Here is a 16301-nt window from a genome sequence, read left to right as displayed (position 1 = left end):
CATGTGAAGACTTTGTGTTTTGTGACAGGTGCTGCTGGAATGAGAGACTGAGACTGACTGATCTCAAAAAATGAACTGCAAAAAAAAAATGTATATTTGAGCAATAAGATGCTTAAGGCCCTGCTTTCAGCATACACTCACACCAAAAGGACACTGTTAGACACAACTCATGAAGTAATTATAAAGAAGCTAGTGTCCTGCTGCTATTAAAACTGGTTATTTTTTTCATATTACAAATAGTAAGGACACGTTCTTTTTAAAATATTATTTTATTAATCAAACGTATTAAGTTACTTTCACTGTATTCAAACACCTTTTTCATTATTATGTAATAATGAAAAACTAATACATTAATTTAAACAAACTGAATTTTTAACCCTCTTCCTGGACATTAAGTGATTGTTTGGATAATATCTTTGCACGATGAAAACATTACTCTCTTTGTTATTGCCACCTGACCAGCACAACATGATCACATTGGCTCTTTAAAAATAAGCAAAACTTTTCAGGTAAAACATCAAACAAATGCAAAATCAGAAACATCAGAAAAGGTCGCCCTATGACAAGGTGTGTTATAAGCAGGGCTGTAGGTGCAGTGTTAGCGCCCCCTGGCTGTGAAGCTGTGACAAGTGGACAAATTCTTCTGGCATGGCGTGTACAAGTGGTTTGGGTGGTTTGTTGTCATAATAATGATGTTGAAGTGCCTGCTGCTTTAGATTAAAGTCAAACGGCCAGAATCCATATAAATGCACATCATCACACAGCTCTAGTGCTACATTAACTAACATGAAGCCTGTGGAGAGGCGTTCTTCTTTCAGGCCACGCCCCTTCCAGAAACGATCCAATGACTTGAGGTAGTAGGGACTAAAGAAAACCACGGGCTGCTGAGGTCTGATTGGCTGGAGCAACTGGAGGGTTTTAATTGACACTGCAGTGCAAACTGTGTATGCAAAGGCTGGAATGATCAGAGACGCATTTCCATACACACTCACACGCTGCACCAATGGACCTGGATTCACATCCATATTGCTGTAACTGCAGAGATATACACATAAACATATATGTATATATGCACATAAATAAACAGTTGCAACATGAATACATATAGTATATAAAAAATTTTAGATTACTTTCTTCACTTAAAAATGTTCATTTGAATCTTAGGGTGTGTTCACACTATGTTCACACTGTTAGTGCGGTTCATTCGAGTAAGTGTGTGAATGCTGCCATCCGAACCCTGGTGTGCACCAAACGAGCAACAGGGAAGTAAAGTGCCTTTTATCAGCTCTTTGTGAGTTCGCAGGTAGTGAACATAGTCATATAAACGCTATAATGAGTGCGCTTAGTCCAGCAGACAGCATTAGGTGTTTTCGACTTAAAGTGGCACTGAGCAGACCGATCAGTGAATGGGTACTTTGATGTCATATCTGCAGCGCCGATTTAAGTTAAACGCTTCTTTTGTGAGGAGTGCTCGGTGAGTTCCGTTAAAAAATATACATCATTCAACCTGACTAATCAGGTTGTGAACGTATCACTATGCCTTTAGGTTCGGTATATTTAGGTATGCTTTCAAAAATGTCAGTGTGAACGCTAAGCAGACCAGGACCAAATGTATCATTTTCCTTTTTAGTCCGGACTAAACAAACCAACTGAACTTAACTACAAGTGTGAACACATCCTTAATGTTAATATCATCTTACTCTGCAGAGAGCTGACTGGGATTGATGGTCACTAGATCAGCCTTTAGCCCAACATCACTGTCATTAATGGGTGCCAAGTTCAACCTGAAAAAAAAAAAAATATTTTAAAAAAACTGCTGAATTAAAAGTTCAACTGAAGGAAGAAAAATTCTGAAGTTATATAATTAGATAAGTAGGGCCAATCATGTATTCAAACAACAGCCTTTTTGGACGTTATATAACAGAACCTCACAATGTAAATGTGTTCATTGTGATTTCTGAATTTGATTTTGTATTTATTGTACTCCACTTTGCACATATTGTCTATGTGTTCAAAGACGTGCATAGAGGTGTAGCTGCAGGGTCGAGCTACTAATATAATTAATATTACACAGTACTTAACTATATAATTACACTGTAACAAGGACACAAGTATTAACAAAGCTTGAAAAGCTTCTGTTCGTCAGGTGTGGGTGAAAAATTGTGCGGACTCGCATGCAGAGATTCAATGGGCTTTCATTTGTAATGCAAATAGAAACAAAATAAAATACTCAATTCCAGACAAGCGCTAGGCAGACTGGGTGAAATTTGAAGTATGGTAACCCATACTCGGAATTAGTACTCTGCTTACAACCTCTGATGCAACCATGGAGGTCATCTCTGAACCCTCTGCCTGTTCTGTCACAGCCAAGATAGCTGTCTCTGAACCCTCTGTGCTCCCTTTTAGGGCTAAGAAAGCCATCTCTGAACTCTCTGTGCTTCTTGTCATGGCCACTGAGGCTGTTTCTGAACTCTCTGAGCTCACTGTCAAGCCCATTGAGGATGTCAATAAGCTCTCTGTGCAGAGTTCCGCTCCAGCTTCACCGGATCCACCATAGTCTCCTTGCAAGTCCCTCCATGGTCTCCAGCTCCATCGGTCCCACCGTGGTCTCTAGCTCCATCAGCTTTCTGCTCTGCCTTGGTAGTCTCCAATTCCATCTGCTCCGCTTTGATGGTTTTCAGCTCCTCCTAGTCCATCTTGGTGGGCTTCAGATCTGACTGCTCCACCTTGGTGGTCTCCAGCTTTGCTCTGGTTTCTAGTTCTGCTGACTCCACTGTGGCTTTCTGCTCTACATTGGTCACCTAAAGATCTCTCTGCTCCACCTTGGTGTTCTCAAGATCCTAATGGTCCCTTTGCATCTTTTCAGAAATTAATTGAAACTAAAACCATTGCTTCACCTGCACAGTTTTTTTTTTATTTAAACATACAGAGCAATATAGTACAGCATTATTGCATTGCTCAACAAGACTGCCATAGACAGCATCACCATTTTCTCTTTTCAATAATGAGCAGAAAAGAAAAACAATCAAAACAATCTCAAAAATACAAAATCAGACCATGAATTTCTGCAGATATACCATAGACGACCTCGTGATGAGCAACAGAATAATTCCAGAATGCTTTTTACACTAACTGATATCCATTCATCTCTGCTCTGCTTATGTTCAGTATTGTGCCTGCTAGAAGTTCACTAAGACCAATGATTCAGGCCCTTTAGCTACCCCCAGGTGTTCTGAATCCATCCATTTTACAGAATTGTTGTAATTAATGAGAAATTATGGCATTATGAGTAGTGCAAGTTGTACCTGATGATGAAGTCTGCACTGTCAATCTCTCTTCCACAACTGCTGTTCTTGAGAATCCCCCCATTGCCCACCACAGCACATCGGCCCAGATGACCACGGCTACTCCATGGAAAATCCTAACAAAAAGTGAGCTTTAACAAGGTGTTTTCACAGTTATATGCAGAACTATCATAGTTACATAGTGATGGCACTCTTAACAAATGAACATTAGTTAATGAATAAACATGAACTATGAACAATAGCATACTTATGAATTAATATTAACCTAGACTAAAAATTGCTGTAAAAAATGCTAGTTCATGTTATCCCAATACTAATGTTAACAAAGCCTGTTTGCAAAGTGCTACAAAAACATTCTATCACATTATATCATTTCATATGTTAACCACACATGGAAAGACCGGTGGAAAGGACAGACCTCAGGTAGCATTTTGTGAAGTGCAGCTCCCACTTTGTACACACTATTTGAGGTCTCATATGTTATAGTTTGATTCACAGCTGTGTTCTTCTTTGTCAGATATAATAAACCTGTGGCATTGCAACATAAATGCAGTTTTGATCTGAGGAAAATGATAGAAAATTTTAGTTGATTCACAATTTGTAAATATGTTAGTGTGACATCTGTGGTGGATAATTTCACTGTTTTTATTGTCTGCACTGGATGATTTTACTGCATGTCTCATGTCACCACACACACTATACTAGAGGTGCCCAATCCTGCTTCTGGAGGGTTAGTTTAGCTCCCTCTTGCCCCAACACACCTGCCTGGGCCTCCAGGAGCAGAATTGGACTCTATACTCTTATGCACCACCAACAGTCATATTTACTTTCATTATCTGTATCATAACACAAAAGCCAAGAAGATTATACGCAGACCTGATTAGCTCCTTTTGGGTTCTATTGGACACATGTGGACAGCTCATCAGTGGTGAGAGAGAGTCAGTGTAGTTCTTCATATCAATCCTGAGGGAAAGGAAGAGATGACATTGTTCATTCTTTTGTGAATCATAATTGGTTAGAGATCAGATAATGTCAGTTAAATATAATTATTACATGGCTTTCTAGAATAGTTGTCTGTGTTAAGTTTTCAGTTGTGTGCTAATTTCATGTCTCATGTCACTCCAAACAAGCTTTCTTTGACATTTTGAATCAAATATATGTTTCATGCCCATGTATAAAAAATAAAAAAAAAGGAATGACCCCGAGTGTCTGTATATATTATGTAAAGTTTAATTGTTGTTATGTTGTCTTATGTTGTACCAGAAAGCTACGTTGTTAGCTAGTTTTTAAGCTCTCCTTATAACTTCTTTCAGTAACATCCTTGTTGTTGCACATTGGTGATGTTTCACAGCGTGAATCTGCTGCTACAATGAATTGCACTGGGCCTCCTTCACTGGTAGTTGTGTGTGTGTGGGCGTCGTGAAATGCTGTAAACCACGAAAATGAAGTCCATTCAGGTGTCAAAATCCAAATGAACTGAATAAGATTGACTCGAGCAAGGCGTCAATAAATGCATGCGTCACCTGGTCCACAAATGCATGGACTCCTTTTTGCATGAACAATTTACAATATATTAAAGCAGAACATTTTTATTCACAAACATGCCTGTATTTGTACAAATCGCTGCACAATCTTTTAATCCCGAATTCCGCAGACTCAAATTGAAAGGCATTTGTTTGTGGTTTGTAAGAAACATGCATAAAATGTATGCAGTATGGATAATTGTGTGTGCATCTATTAGTCATTTTGAGTTTAATATTATCCCATAAAATTGGTCTATACACGATACAGAAAGCTAAATAAAGAATAGATGAACAATAACATGAGAACTTTATTAGGTCGGCTCTTAGGTCGGTAGCATTTCAGTGAGCTTTTATAATGTTTTTACGCATGCACCATAAAGTATTTTTTTTAGTATTTTCCTGTGTTTCAGTGTGGACAATAAACTTTTGGAAAGTGCTTGGAAACACTGGTGTGGATGAAAAGTATTTTGAAACGATAACACAATATTCAGATGTATCTGGATTAACGTATCTTGAGAAGTGTGGATGGTTTAAACATAAAAAATAAAAATGAAGACTGAATCTATTTTTTTACCTCATCATCTCATGTTTTCCGCAGGACAGATAAAGGCATGTAAAGATTACCAGGACAATTAGAAAACTGAAGATCCATTTAAGGAGATCCATCTGAAGGCTTTTGGCTTGTGAGAAAGCAAACAAATGTTAGCAATTTAATCCCGAAATCATGATAGAATGAGTCTAGAGAACTGCAAAATAATTCTTGTTCTTGTTCGCAAAGGTTTTGTATATTTGGCTTTGATGAAATTGAAAATTTGATCAGGTAACAGGCATGTTGTTACATGCATGTTTATATGCTAACTAAAAAAATTAATTAATAAGGATTATTAATTCTGTCTATGCGAATCAGCAATTCATAGATGTTGCCTAAGGGCTATAACAGCGGTGCAAATTTCACCTCTATGCACTACAGAGACGAAACCGACTGGGAACTTTTCGAGCTGAGATCATTCCACTTGGAGTTTGATTTAGTGAATGAACATTAGTGCACATAAATCCCTTTGTGTGTTTGTCTGTCTGACTTAGGGCAATCCACAGCTGCATGACATCCATCCCGGGCAACGTGATGAAATTTTCTTCTGATTAAAAATAACTTTGTACTTAACACTATGCTTTTAGAAAAAAATAAAAAAAAAGGAATCTGATATGTTCAGAAGTTCAGACAGATGTTTGAAAGTGCTCTTTAGTAGAGGAAAATTCCAATGCTTATGTTTTTTGACACATTCATACAGCTATTTTTTTTTTTTCTTTGTAGTTTTATGTTAATAAAAAAGAAGAGTTGACTTACCCGTGGTGTACATCAAGCAGAGTGTCGGTCAGTGTTCCCTTTCGGACAAGCCTCACCCTTAATCTTTAGTAGGCTATACAAATATTGCACCTCACTGGATGGTTCATGACAAGTGATGAACAAAAAGCAGAAGGATGCCGAGAAAAATACATCATGGGGCACAAGTGTTTAAACACAAAATGAACTGCTGCTGCTTCCAACTACTATAAATATACAGCAAATATCTGCATGCATAAAGTACACAAATATTAACATCTTAAATTTCTACTTTGAAACAATGCATACAAGCACATTTGAGCTGTTTAATTAGGGAGACATTTATATAAATGTGCACTGTCCAGCAACAGGTTTGAGCACCTCTGCACCAAAGCACATGGTATGAATACGTGTGTTTCTGTGAAGCATCTAATGTGGCAAGGACTTTTGCATAGTATGCCTATGTGCTGAAATATAGCACTGTAGTGGCTGTCTTTTTTATTCTGAGATCATTCTGAAGTTAAATACAGTTATAACAACAGCCTAATAGCTGTTTTTGAAATCAAATCTTTGCATAAACACTGGCATCTAACAATACCTTGGAAAAAATAGTTAATCTTAAAAAATAAAGCACATAACCACACAGGAAATTAAAAGAGTTATCAAATGAGCATGTGTCCCATTCTGTGTCCTAAACTCCTGAAACAGTGGTGTCTCACATTTTAGAGCAGTCAGTGTGATTTATGAAAGAAATTTGTGTGTGAAAAAAATCTGATGTAACCCCCTTTGTAATCGTTAACAGTTTCATAATTGTCATTTAATTAGACATTTTTCTCTGTAACTGTAAACAATTACATTTATTTTGTAATTAAATTACACAATTTGTGGTGCACATCATGCAGGGTGTCAGTTAGTATTTCCCATTCTGACAGACCTCACCCTTAAAGTTTAGTAGGCTATACAAATACTGCACCTGACACTGTCAACCCAGATAAGTTAACAGAGCTCCAATTGCCTTAACTTTTTTGAGTTAAAGGAGAAGTCCACTTCCAGGAACAACAATTTACAAACAATTTACTCACCCCCTTGTCATCAAAGATGTGCTGTGCTACACGAGCTTTTGTGCTTAAAAAGTATACAAATTATTATTTTTTGAAAACAATGACCAATCGTTTTGCTAGATAAGACCCTTCTTCATCGGCTGGGATCATTTAGAGCCCTTTGAATCTGCATTTAAACTACATTTTGGAAGTTCAAATTTAGGGCACCATATCAGTCCATTATATGGAGAAAAATCCTGAAATGTTTTCCTCAAAAAACAATTTCTTTACGACTCAAGACACAAAGACATGAACATCTTGGATGACAAGGGGGTGAGTACATTATATGTAAATTGTTGTTCTGGAAGTGGACTTCTCCTTTAATATACTTAAACATAATTTGTTTTCAGAAGTTAAAAATTTCTATTACTTGTAGTTTTTGATTATAGTTTAATTAAAATATTTTAAGTCATTATGACTTATTATGAGTTTTTAATTATTTGTGCCATTGTATTAAGTTAACAATAATTAATACTAAAACTAAAAGCTATATAAACTCAAAAATATGAGTATTACTTAACTAAATATTACTTAGTAGCAGTTACCTCAAATACTTTAATTACACAATACTCAAAATCATGTGGCTCAAAAATTAAATTTTGTGGCCATCGATCGCCTAAAGTTTTTTGAGTTACTTGTACTCAATGTTTTTAAGTAATGACTTTTATTGAAGAGAATTTTCTTAACCATTTAACACACTGAAAATGAATATTTCAAACACAACAATATATTATTTATTGTGGAAAATGTGAAGTAAAGGCAATGTGTGCAAGGATATCTGGCTTCAAATTGAAAAGGACAAGATAGCAGCAACAGTGAAATTACAAAATGTAAACATTTTACAAAATTATTTCTGTTTACAGGTTTTTACATTCAATAACCGTTATTAGTGATAAGGCTGGGTGCAAAAATAATGCCAAAAAATTAGAGCAGACAGTAACTGTGCAGATAAGTGTCAGAGAATCCCTGATGTCAGCTGTGTTGCAGTTCAGAGTGGTTATCCAAGCCCAGGTGCTGAGCCACCGTCTGGGCTGAGTATAGACTGGATCCGGGGGACTGCAGTGACCATCTGATTTGGATACGGACTGGATCTGGTGGCTACGGTGACCTCGGAATAAGAACGAAACAGACTAATATTAGCGTAGATGCCATTCTTTTTACAAAGCAACAAGTACATCAGGTGTTATGGGAAGTGCTACCAGTTCCAGTTGACCTAATTAATGCAGCCTAACAATCCTTTAACGGATTTGAATTATAGGAATATGTTGATGTGTTATGTGTAAGCCAGGTTAAAGAGATGGGTCTTTAATCTAGATTTAAACTGACAGAGTGTGTCTGTGTCCCGAACAGTGTTGGGTAGATTGTTTCAGAGTTTGGGCGCTAAATAACAAAATGATCTGTCGCCCGCAGTTGATTTTGATATTCTAGGTATCATCAAATTGCCAGAGTTTTGAGAACACAGCGGACGTGAGGGACTATAATGTGATAAGAGCTCACTCAAGTTAAATGAAGTAAATTTTTTAAACCCATTTTTATAATTCACTTCTGCTCAATCAAATACTGTTGGTTCAGCAGAAAGGTAAGTATATGCTAATCATTTGAAGATTGCAGAATTTGAAGATTTAGGAAATAAAAGATATTTCACTGTTAAAAGAGTAGTTCACTTTATATTGAAAAAAAAAAAAAAAAACCTCACCCCCATGTCATCCAAGAAGTTAATGTCTGTCTTTCCTCAGTCAAAAAGAAATTAAGGTTTTTGAGGAAAACATTCTGAGGAAACATTGAGGAAAACATGGATTTTTCTCCATACAGTGGACTTCAATGGTGGCCAATGGGTAGAAGGTCCAAACTGCACAGCTTCAAAGGTCTCTACACAATCCCAGCCGAGGAATAAGGGACTGAATAACACACTGCACGACGTTTCCTACATGTTAAGTAATGCGTAAAGTTGCGGACGAGCAAAATTAGCATTTGTGGTTTAAAAGTATATGATTTTTTTAATATGATTTTTGTGCTGCTTATTAATAGTTAGTAAGGTAGTTGTCAAGTTTAGGTATTGGGTAGGATTAGGCATGTTGAATAAGGTCATGTAGAATAAGGCATTAATATGTGTTTAATTAGTACTAATAAATGGCTAATATTATAGTAATGTGCATGCTAATAAGCAACTAGTTAAGAGACCATAAAAAAAAAATAATAATAATAAAAATAGTAATAAAATAAAATAAAAAACTGTTACCAATTGACATACCCCTTGCAGAATATGCTAAATGCTAATTTTAAAAAAATCATGAAATCTGTATCATGAAAACTGTATGCTATTTTTATTTGGTACTGTCCTGAATAAACAATTTAACACTACAGATGTTTATATACTCCATAAGACAAAATATCTTATTTAAATGACCCCATTCAAAAGTTTACATACCCTTGAAATCTTACACTGTGTGTTGTTTCCTGGATGATTCACGACTGTTTTTATCTTTTGTGATAGTTGTTCATGAGTTCCTTGTTTTTCCTGGGCAGTTCATCTGCCTGCTGTTCTTTAGAAAAATCCCCAAGCTCCTGCACATTATTTGGTTTTCCAGCATCTTCTACATATTTGAACACTTTCCAAATGTATGATTTTGAGATCCATCTATTTACAATGAGAACAGTTGAGGGACTCATACATAACTATTACAATAGGTGCAATGCATTAAGAGCCAGGGGGTGTAAACTTTTGAACAGGCATGTTTTGAACGTGTACATTTTTCTTGTTTACAGATTTTTTTTTTTCCATTTAGTATTGCACTTCAGCTGTGTTGCTTTCTTCAGGATCAGTAAATGTTTTCATCTTTTTTAATAGTTATGTATGAGTTCCTCAATTGTCCTGGATCTCAAAATCATACATTGACTTTTGAAAAGGGTTCAAATATGCAGATGCTGCTGGAAAACCAAATAATGTGCAGGAGCTGGAGAATTTTTCTGAAGAAGAGCAGGCAGCTGAACTGCTCAGGACAAACAAAGGACTCATAAACAACTATCACAAAACATAAAAACAGTCATAGATCATCCAGGAAACAACACACAGTATTAAGATACAAGGGTATGTAAACTTTTGAATGGAGTCATTTCTATAAATTCAGTCATTATTTGGTCCTGTGGAGTTTAAATGAACATCTGTTTTGTGAAATAGCTTATTCAGGTCAGTACTGAAAAAAATAACATGCAATTTTCATGATCCCTATTATTTTTATAAAATTTTATAAAACTATACATACATTTTTATAAAACTAACATTTTGCATATTCTGCAAGGGGCATGTAAACTTATGAGCACAACTGTACATGATCATTGTACATTAAACTTAAAGACCCGGAAACCAGAAATACAAACCCAAAGCCTAAAAAAGCCTAGTTCCTTAAATAAAAGTTAGAAACTTACTTTCTTTAGTAGAACACTAAAGACCCATGATCCCTTGGTGGTTCACTGGTGCTTGGTGATGTAGTGAGATCTTCTGAAACAAAACACTCAGTCTGTGTAAGAAACTAAACATTATTTACTAAATTACTCACATAATGACATACAGTACTTGTCTAGTTTTACAATTTGTAAATGTTCACAAAGAAGACTCTTCAGCTCACCGAGGCTGCATTTATGTGGTCAAAAATACAGTAAAAACATTCGTAGTGTCAATTTAAAATGTTATTTATTGCTGTGAAGCGAAGCTGAAAATTGAGCATTATTACTGAAAATGTGTATTAGAATGATTACTGAAAGATCATGTGACACAAACGACTGGAGTAATGATGCAGAAAACCCATCCACACATGGTGTCACATGATCTTTCAGTAATCATCACAGCAATCGATTACATTTTAACATATATTTAAGGAGAAAATAGTTCATCCAAATTGTAACACTTCACAATATTACTGTTGTACTGTATATTTGATCAAATAAATGCAGCCTTGGTGAACAGAAGACACTTATTAAAAACATAAAAAAATCATAATGTTTTGATAAGTACTGTAGAAAATCATGTGTGAACTGATGCCATTGGTGTATACAACCGCAAGAGAGGACACATGTGCAGAAGGCAGTATTAGGAAGTAAACAAAACTAAACACAACTTCATCATGCTGTTGCCTAACCTGAAAGAAAAGAAAATGTCAAAGTTTAATCCTCCATCAAAAACTTTCAATCTGTATTCCTGATTTCTAATTCATTACTATAGAGACCTGCCAACAATATCATATGGAAATATCCATTCTAATTTTACAACATGGATGGCTTTTTTTCTTTTTTTTTTTGAATGTGAGAGACTTCTGCTTCAATAGCTACTACAGGCAATCTAGGGTAAAACTATATCTGCACTACAAACCAGCGTGTTATAAATGGAATAATAAATTAATTCAACTAAGAAACAACGATTTACAGTATCAAACATCAAAAGACCGTTTTTAATTCAATTTACAAATGTATGTGCCACTTTTATGTGTCACTCCTGTTACTGTGAATGTACAGTAACGTTAATGCAGTACAGTACAGCAAAACTGCAACGCTCTAGTAACGGAACTCCCGCCTTCTAAATGACAGAGTAAATAGAAGAGAAGCTGCTGTTAAGTTGGTTATACGCTTCTGTTCTGGTAAACACGAGACAAAAAGACATTATACATTAAATGGCACAAACTAAAATGGATGTCATTTAAAGTTATTTGAGTATATGAAATGTTTCTTTTCTAGCAACTTCGCCTCAAACGACTCTTTCAAGTAAAGACTAACTTGTCGCTCATATTTATACACTTATAACACGACCATCAGGCGACTATATAGTATTTAAGTTTATTCGTTAGCACATTAATAGATGTTCAACCGCCGCCATGTAAGTTTAATTCATATTCCTCTTTAAAATGGTATAACTTCATAGCAGTATTCCTCCTTGCACCGAATATAACCGCGTTTACAGTATACCATGGCAAGTCTACAATTACTCCATAAAAAAGACTAGAAACGGCCATATTTTTTTCAAAAGCCCTCTTAAAACACATTTACTTTGAGACCCGTGATGATTATCGTCGAAAACTTAAGAGCACAGATGCAACTTGCTGCATATTCAGTCAGTGATTTCTTCAGTCAATCACCAAGCAGGGGCTTCTTCTGTAAAGTTTTGGCGCGTTTGGTAAACCAGCACGTAAAGCTTGTTAACGCAACCTGCTGCTTTAAAATTTCGTGGAGTAATATATTCTATCAATCCTGATAAACTCAAAACTCACATCAGTGGCTCGCGATAATGTTAAAATAATTTTAAAAAGTAAGTAGAGTAAAATTATACATTTACGTGGTGCCTCATTCATCAACAAGTAGTTCAGATTAAGTAAAACAAATAAGTTTATTAACTCAAAAACTCAATCAAGTCACAGGAACTAAAAAATCTAAGTTAGTAGAACTTTTTTTTTATTAAGTTTACTATACTTAATCTATTTAAGTATTTTGGACGTTTGGGTTTACAGTGTACAGGATGGTTTGTGACAAGTGATGAACAAAAGGCAAAAGAAAAATATGTCATGTGGCAGGTGTTTTAACCACAGGATGAACTGCTGCTGCTTCCAGCTACTATAAATGTACAGCAAATAACTGCATGCATAAAGTACACAAATATTAACATCTTGCATTTCTACTTTGAAACATGTATACTGTGAAAAATGCATACAAATGCATACAAACACATATGAGCTGTTTAATTAGGGAGACATTTATAAAAAAAAGTGCACTGTTGAATGGGCTCCAAGAACAGATTTGAGAGCCTCTGCACAAAAGCACATGATATGAATATGTGTTTCTGTGAAGCATCTAATGTGGCAAGGACTTTTGCACAGTATCTCTATTTGCTGTAGTAAAATACAGCACTGTAGTGGTTGTGGTGTGTCAGTGTCTCACACGTTTTGCCAGTGTCAAATCGCAGTGTTGCGACAGCAGAAGGCAAAATTACAAAACATAGCTGTTTTTAATTTGACAAGCTTCACAAAGTTTTGTGGTGTGTGTTTGTAATGAAGTCTGACCTTACAAACAGTTTTGGACTAATAAGGTTCACCCATTCTTCCAATCATATATTTGGTATTTGTCCAGTTTCAGAGTGCCCTCTGGTGGTAACATTTGGTTTGTCTCCTAATAGGAAGTGGAGCAAAGAAAAGTTCTACTGCACACATTAATAATGTGATGTGTGAATGTACATTAAAAAAAAGTTAAATTACAGATTGTAATCAGCCAAAACAGGTTATTTAATTATTTATTTTTAATCTATCATGTCAAATAGCCTAAACTTGTGATGCTCACAGACCACCAAACTTCCTGTCTATCAAAGTCTATCTATACAGTTGAAGTCAAAAGTTTACATACACCTTGCAGAATCTGCAAACTGTTAATTATTATTTTACCAAAATAAGAGGGATCATACAAAATTCATGTTTTTTATTTAGTACTGATCTGAATAAGATATTTCACATAAAAGACATTTACATATAGTCCACAAGAGAAAATAATAGATGAATTTATAAAAATGACCCCATTTAAAAGTTTACATACACTTGATTCTTAATACTGTTGTTACCTGAATGATCAGCTGTTTTTGTTTGTTTTTTGTTTTAGTTGTTCATGAGTCCCTTGTTTATCCTGAACAGTTAACTGGCCGCTGTTCTTCAGAAAAATAATTTACAGTCGAAAACTGTAAACTGATATTCCCAGAATTCCCTGCGTGACAATACCCATTTGAAAGTATTTTGTTTAAACAGTCATCTTTTTTTAATAGTTTGTGTTAACAGTTATGTATGTTTGGGCTTTATGTTACATCTTCTGTTGTTTAATGAATGTTTATTGCATTATTTAAGTGTTGTCACAATCAGAATCAGAATCAAAAGAGCTTTTATTGCCAAGTATGCTTGCGCATACTAGGAATTTGTTTTAGTGTCATTAGCTTCCAGTACACAGAGACAACAACAACATACAGACAATAAACATAAGATGAGAATAAAATACACATATGTAAATATAGACAAAACTTAGAAAAATAAGATAAGAATAAAATACACATATGTAAATATAAATAGACAAAAATCAGAAAAATAAATTGAGAAATAAATAAATAAGTGGTATGTACAGTTGTGCTATAGATGACAATAGAATCGAACAGAATAGAATAGAATAGAATAGAATAGAATAGAAAGAGGTAGAGATGCAGGGATGTGCGAGGATGGGGGTGGTAACTAATAAATAAAAAGTTATTGCACATTATATTGCACAATAGGGGGAACATTTAACTGTTCATAAGGAGAATTGCCCGGGGGAAAAAACTGTTCTTGTGCCTGGTTGTCCTGGTGTTTGGGGCTCTGTAGTGCCAGCCAGATGGTAAAAGTTCAAAGAGATGATGACTTGGATGTGAGGGGTCCAGAGTGATTTTTTTAGCTCTTTTCCTCTCTCTGGATGAATACAGGTCTTGAAGGGTGGGCAGGGGAGCACCAATAATCCTCTCGGCAATCCGAACTATTCTCATCTTCTGATATCTGATTTTGTAGCTGAGCCAAACCAGACAGTTACTGACGTGCAGAGAACAGACTCGGTGGTGGCTGAGTAGAACTGTTTTAGCAGCTCCTGTGTTAGGTTGAACTTTCTTAGTTGGCGAAGTAAGTACAACCTTTGTTGGGCCTTTTTTTACAGTGGAGTTGATGTGAGTGACCCACTTCAAGTCCTGGGAGATGACAGATCCCAGGAACTTGAATGTCTCCACTGTAGCTACAGTGCTGTCCATGATGCTGAGAGGGGGAAGTGCAGGGGGGTTTCTCCTGAAGTCTATGATCATCTCCACTGTTTTGAGCGTGTTGAACTCCAGGTTGTTATGACGGCACCATACAGCCAACTCTTCAACCTCCTGTCTGTAGACAGACTCTTCACCATCCTGAATGAGGCCGATGAGTGTGGTGTCATCTGCAAACTTCAGGAGCTTGACAGAGAGGTCTTTGGAGGTGCAGTCATTGGTGTAAAGGGAGAAGAGCAGTGGAGAGAGAACACATCCCTGAGGAGCGCCAGTGTTGGTGGTGCGGCTGCTTGACATCAATTTCCCCAGTCTCACCAGCTGTTGCCTATGTGTCAGAAAGCTGGTGATCCATTGACAGATAGAGCTAGGAACAGAGAGCTGGTTTAGTTTGGTCTGGAGGAGTGTAGGAATGATGGTGTTGAAGGCCAAACTGAACTCCACAAACAGGATCCTCACATAAGTCCCTGGTCTGTCCAGATGTTACAGGAAGTGCAGTCCCATGTTTACTGCGTCATCCACAGACCTGTTTGCTCGGTAGGCAAACTGCAGGGGGTCCAGTAAGGGTCCAGTGATGTTCTTCAGATAAGCCAGAACCACTTTTTTAAACGACTTCATGACCACAGACGTTAGCGCCACAGGTCTGTAGTCGTTAAGTTCTGTTAACTTGGTTTTGGGACGGGGATGATGATGGAGCGTTTGAAGCATGATGGAGCTTCACACAACTCCAGAGACCTGTTGAAGATCTGTGAAAAGATGGGGGCCAGCTGGTCAGCACAAGTTTTCAGACAGGCTGATGTCACACCGTCTGGGCCTGGTGCGTTAACATCTTGTGTGTTACCATGATGGTGTTTTGTGTTTGCGTGAATGACTCTGTGCACCTTTTATATACTAGCATTTACTTCTGCTTGTGGTCAGGCTACTTGTGATGAGCTTTGATTCTTCATGTGGCTTTCTCTTTAACCACCTGCATTATTATGGTGAATGTCAGTATGTTAAAGGTACAAAATAGATTTTAATAGCAGTGTGTGTTGATAAATTTACTGGTTTACATTTAAATTTTCTTGTTTGTAAATTACAGTTTTGTACAGTAAACATACAGTGTTTTTTTTTTTTTTTTTTTTTTTACAAAATTATTCTGGCAACCACAGCTGCCAAAATTATTTTGTAAAAACTACAGATTTTTTTTTTTTTTTTTTTGCATTAAGAGTCGAGGGTGAAAACTTTTGGAATTTGAATATCAGGGTGAATTTAACTCTTTTT

At 36.2% G+C, this 16301-nt stretch overlaps 1 protein-coding gene across 1 annotated transcript; it reads right to left on the bottom strand.

Moving 5' to 3' along the window:
* Positions 1-399: 399 nt before the first annotated feature.
* LOC127154411 (alpha-2,8-sialyltransferase 8E) lies at positions 400-15746 on the bottom strand. The gene is made up of 6 exons (XM_051095903.1): positions 15565-15746; positions 14968-15510; positions 3724-3865; positions 3306-3421; positions 1701-1784; positions 400-1035 (listed from the first exon to the last, which is right to left on the bottom strand). Exons 1-6 carry the CDS (start codon positions 15744-15746, stop codon positions 573-575), a joined length of 1530 nt encoding a protein of 509 aa, XP_050951860.1. The 3' UTR covers positions 400-572.
* Between the last annotated feature and the right edge of the window lie 555 nt (positions 15747-16301).

This window comes from Labeo rohita, chromosome 23, assembly GCF_022985175.1.
Source record: "Labeo rohita strain BAU-BD-2019 chromosome 23, IGBB_LRoh.1.0, whole genome shotgun sequence".
Lineage (NCBI taxonomy): Eukaryota > Metazoa > Chordata > Actinopteri > Cypriniformes > Cyprinidae > Labeo > Labeo rohita.
Note: the sequence above shows the minus strand (reverse complement) of the source record. Positions and strands in the feature narration are given on the sequence as shown.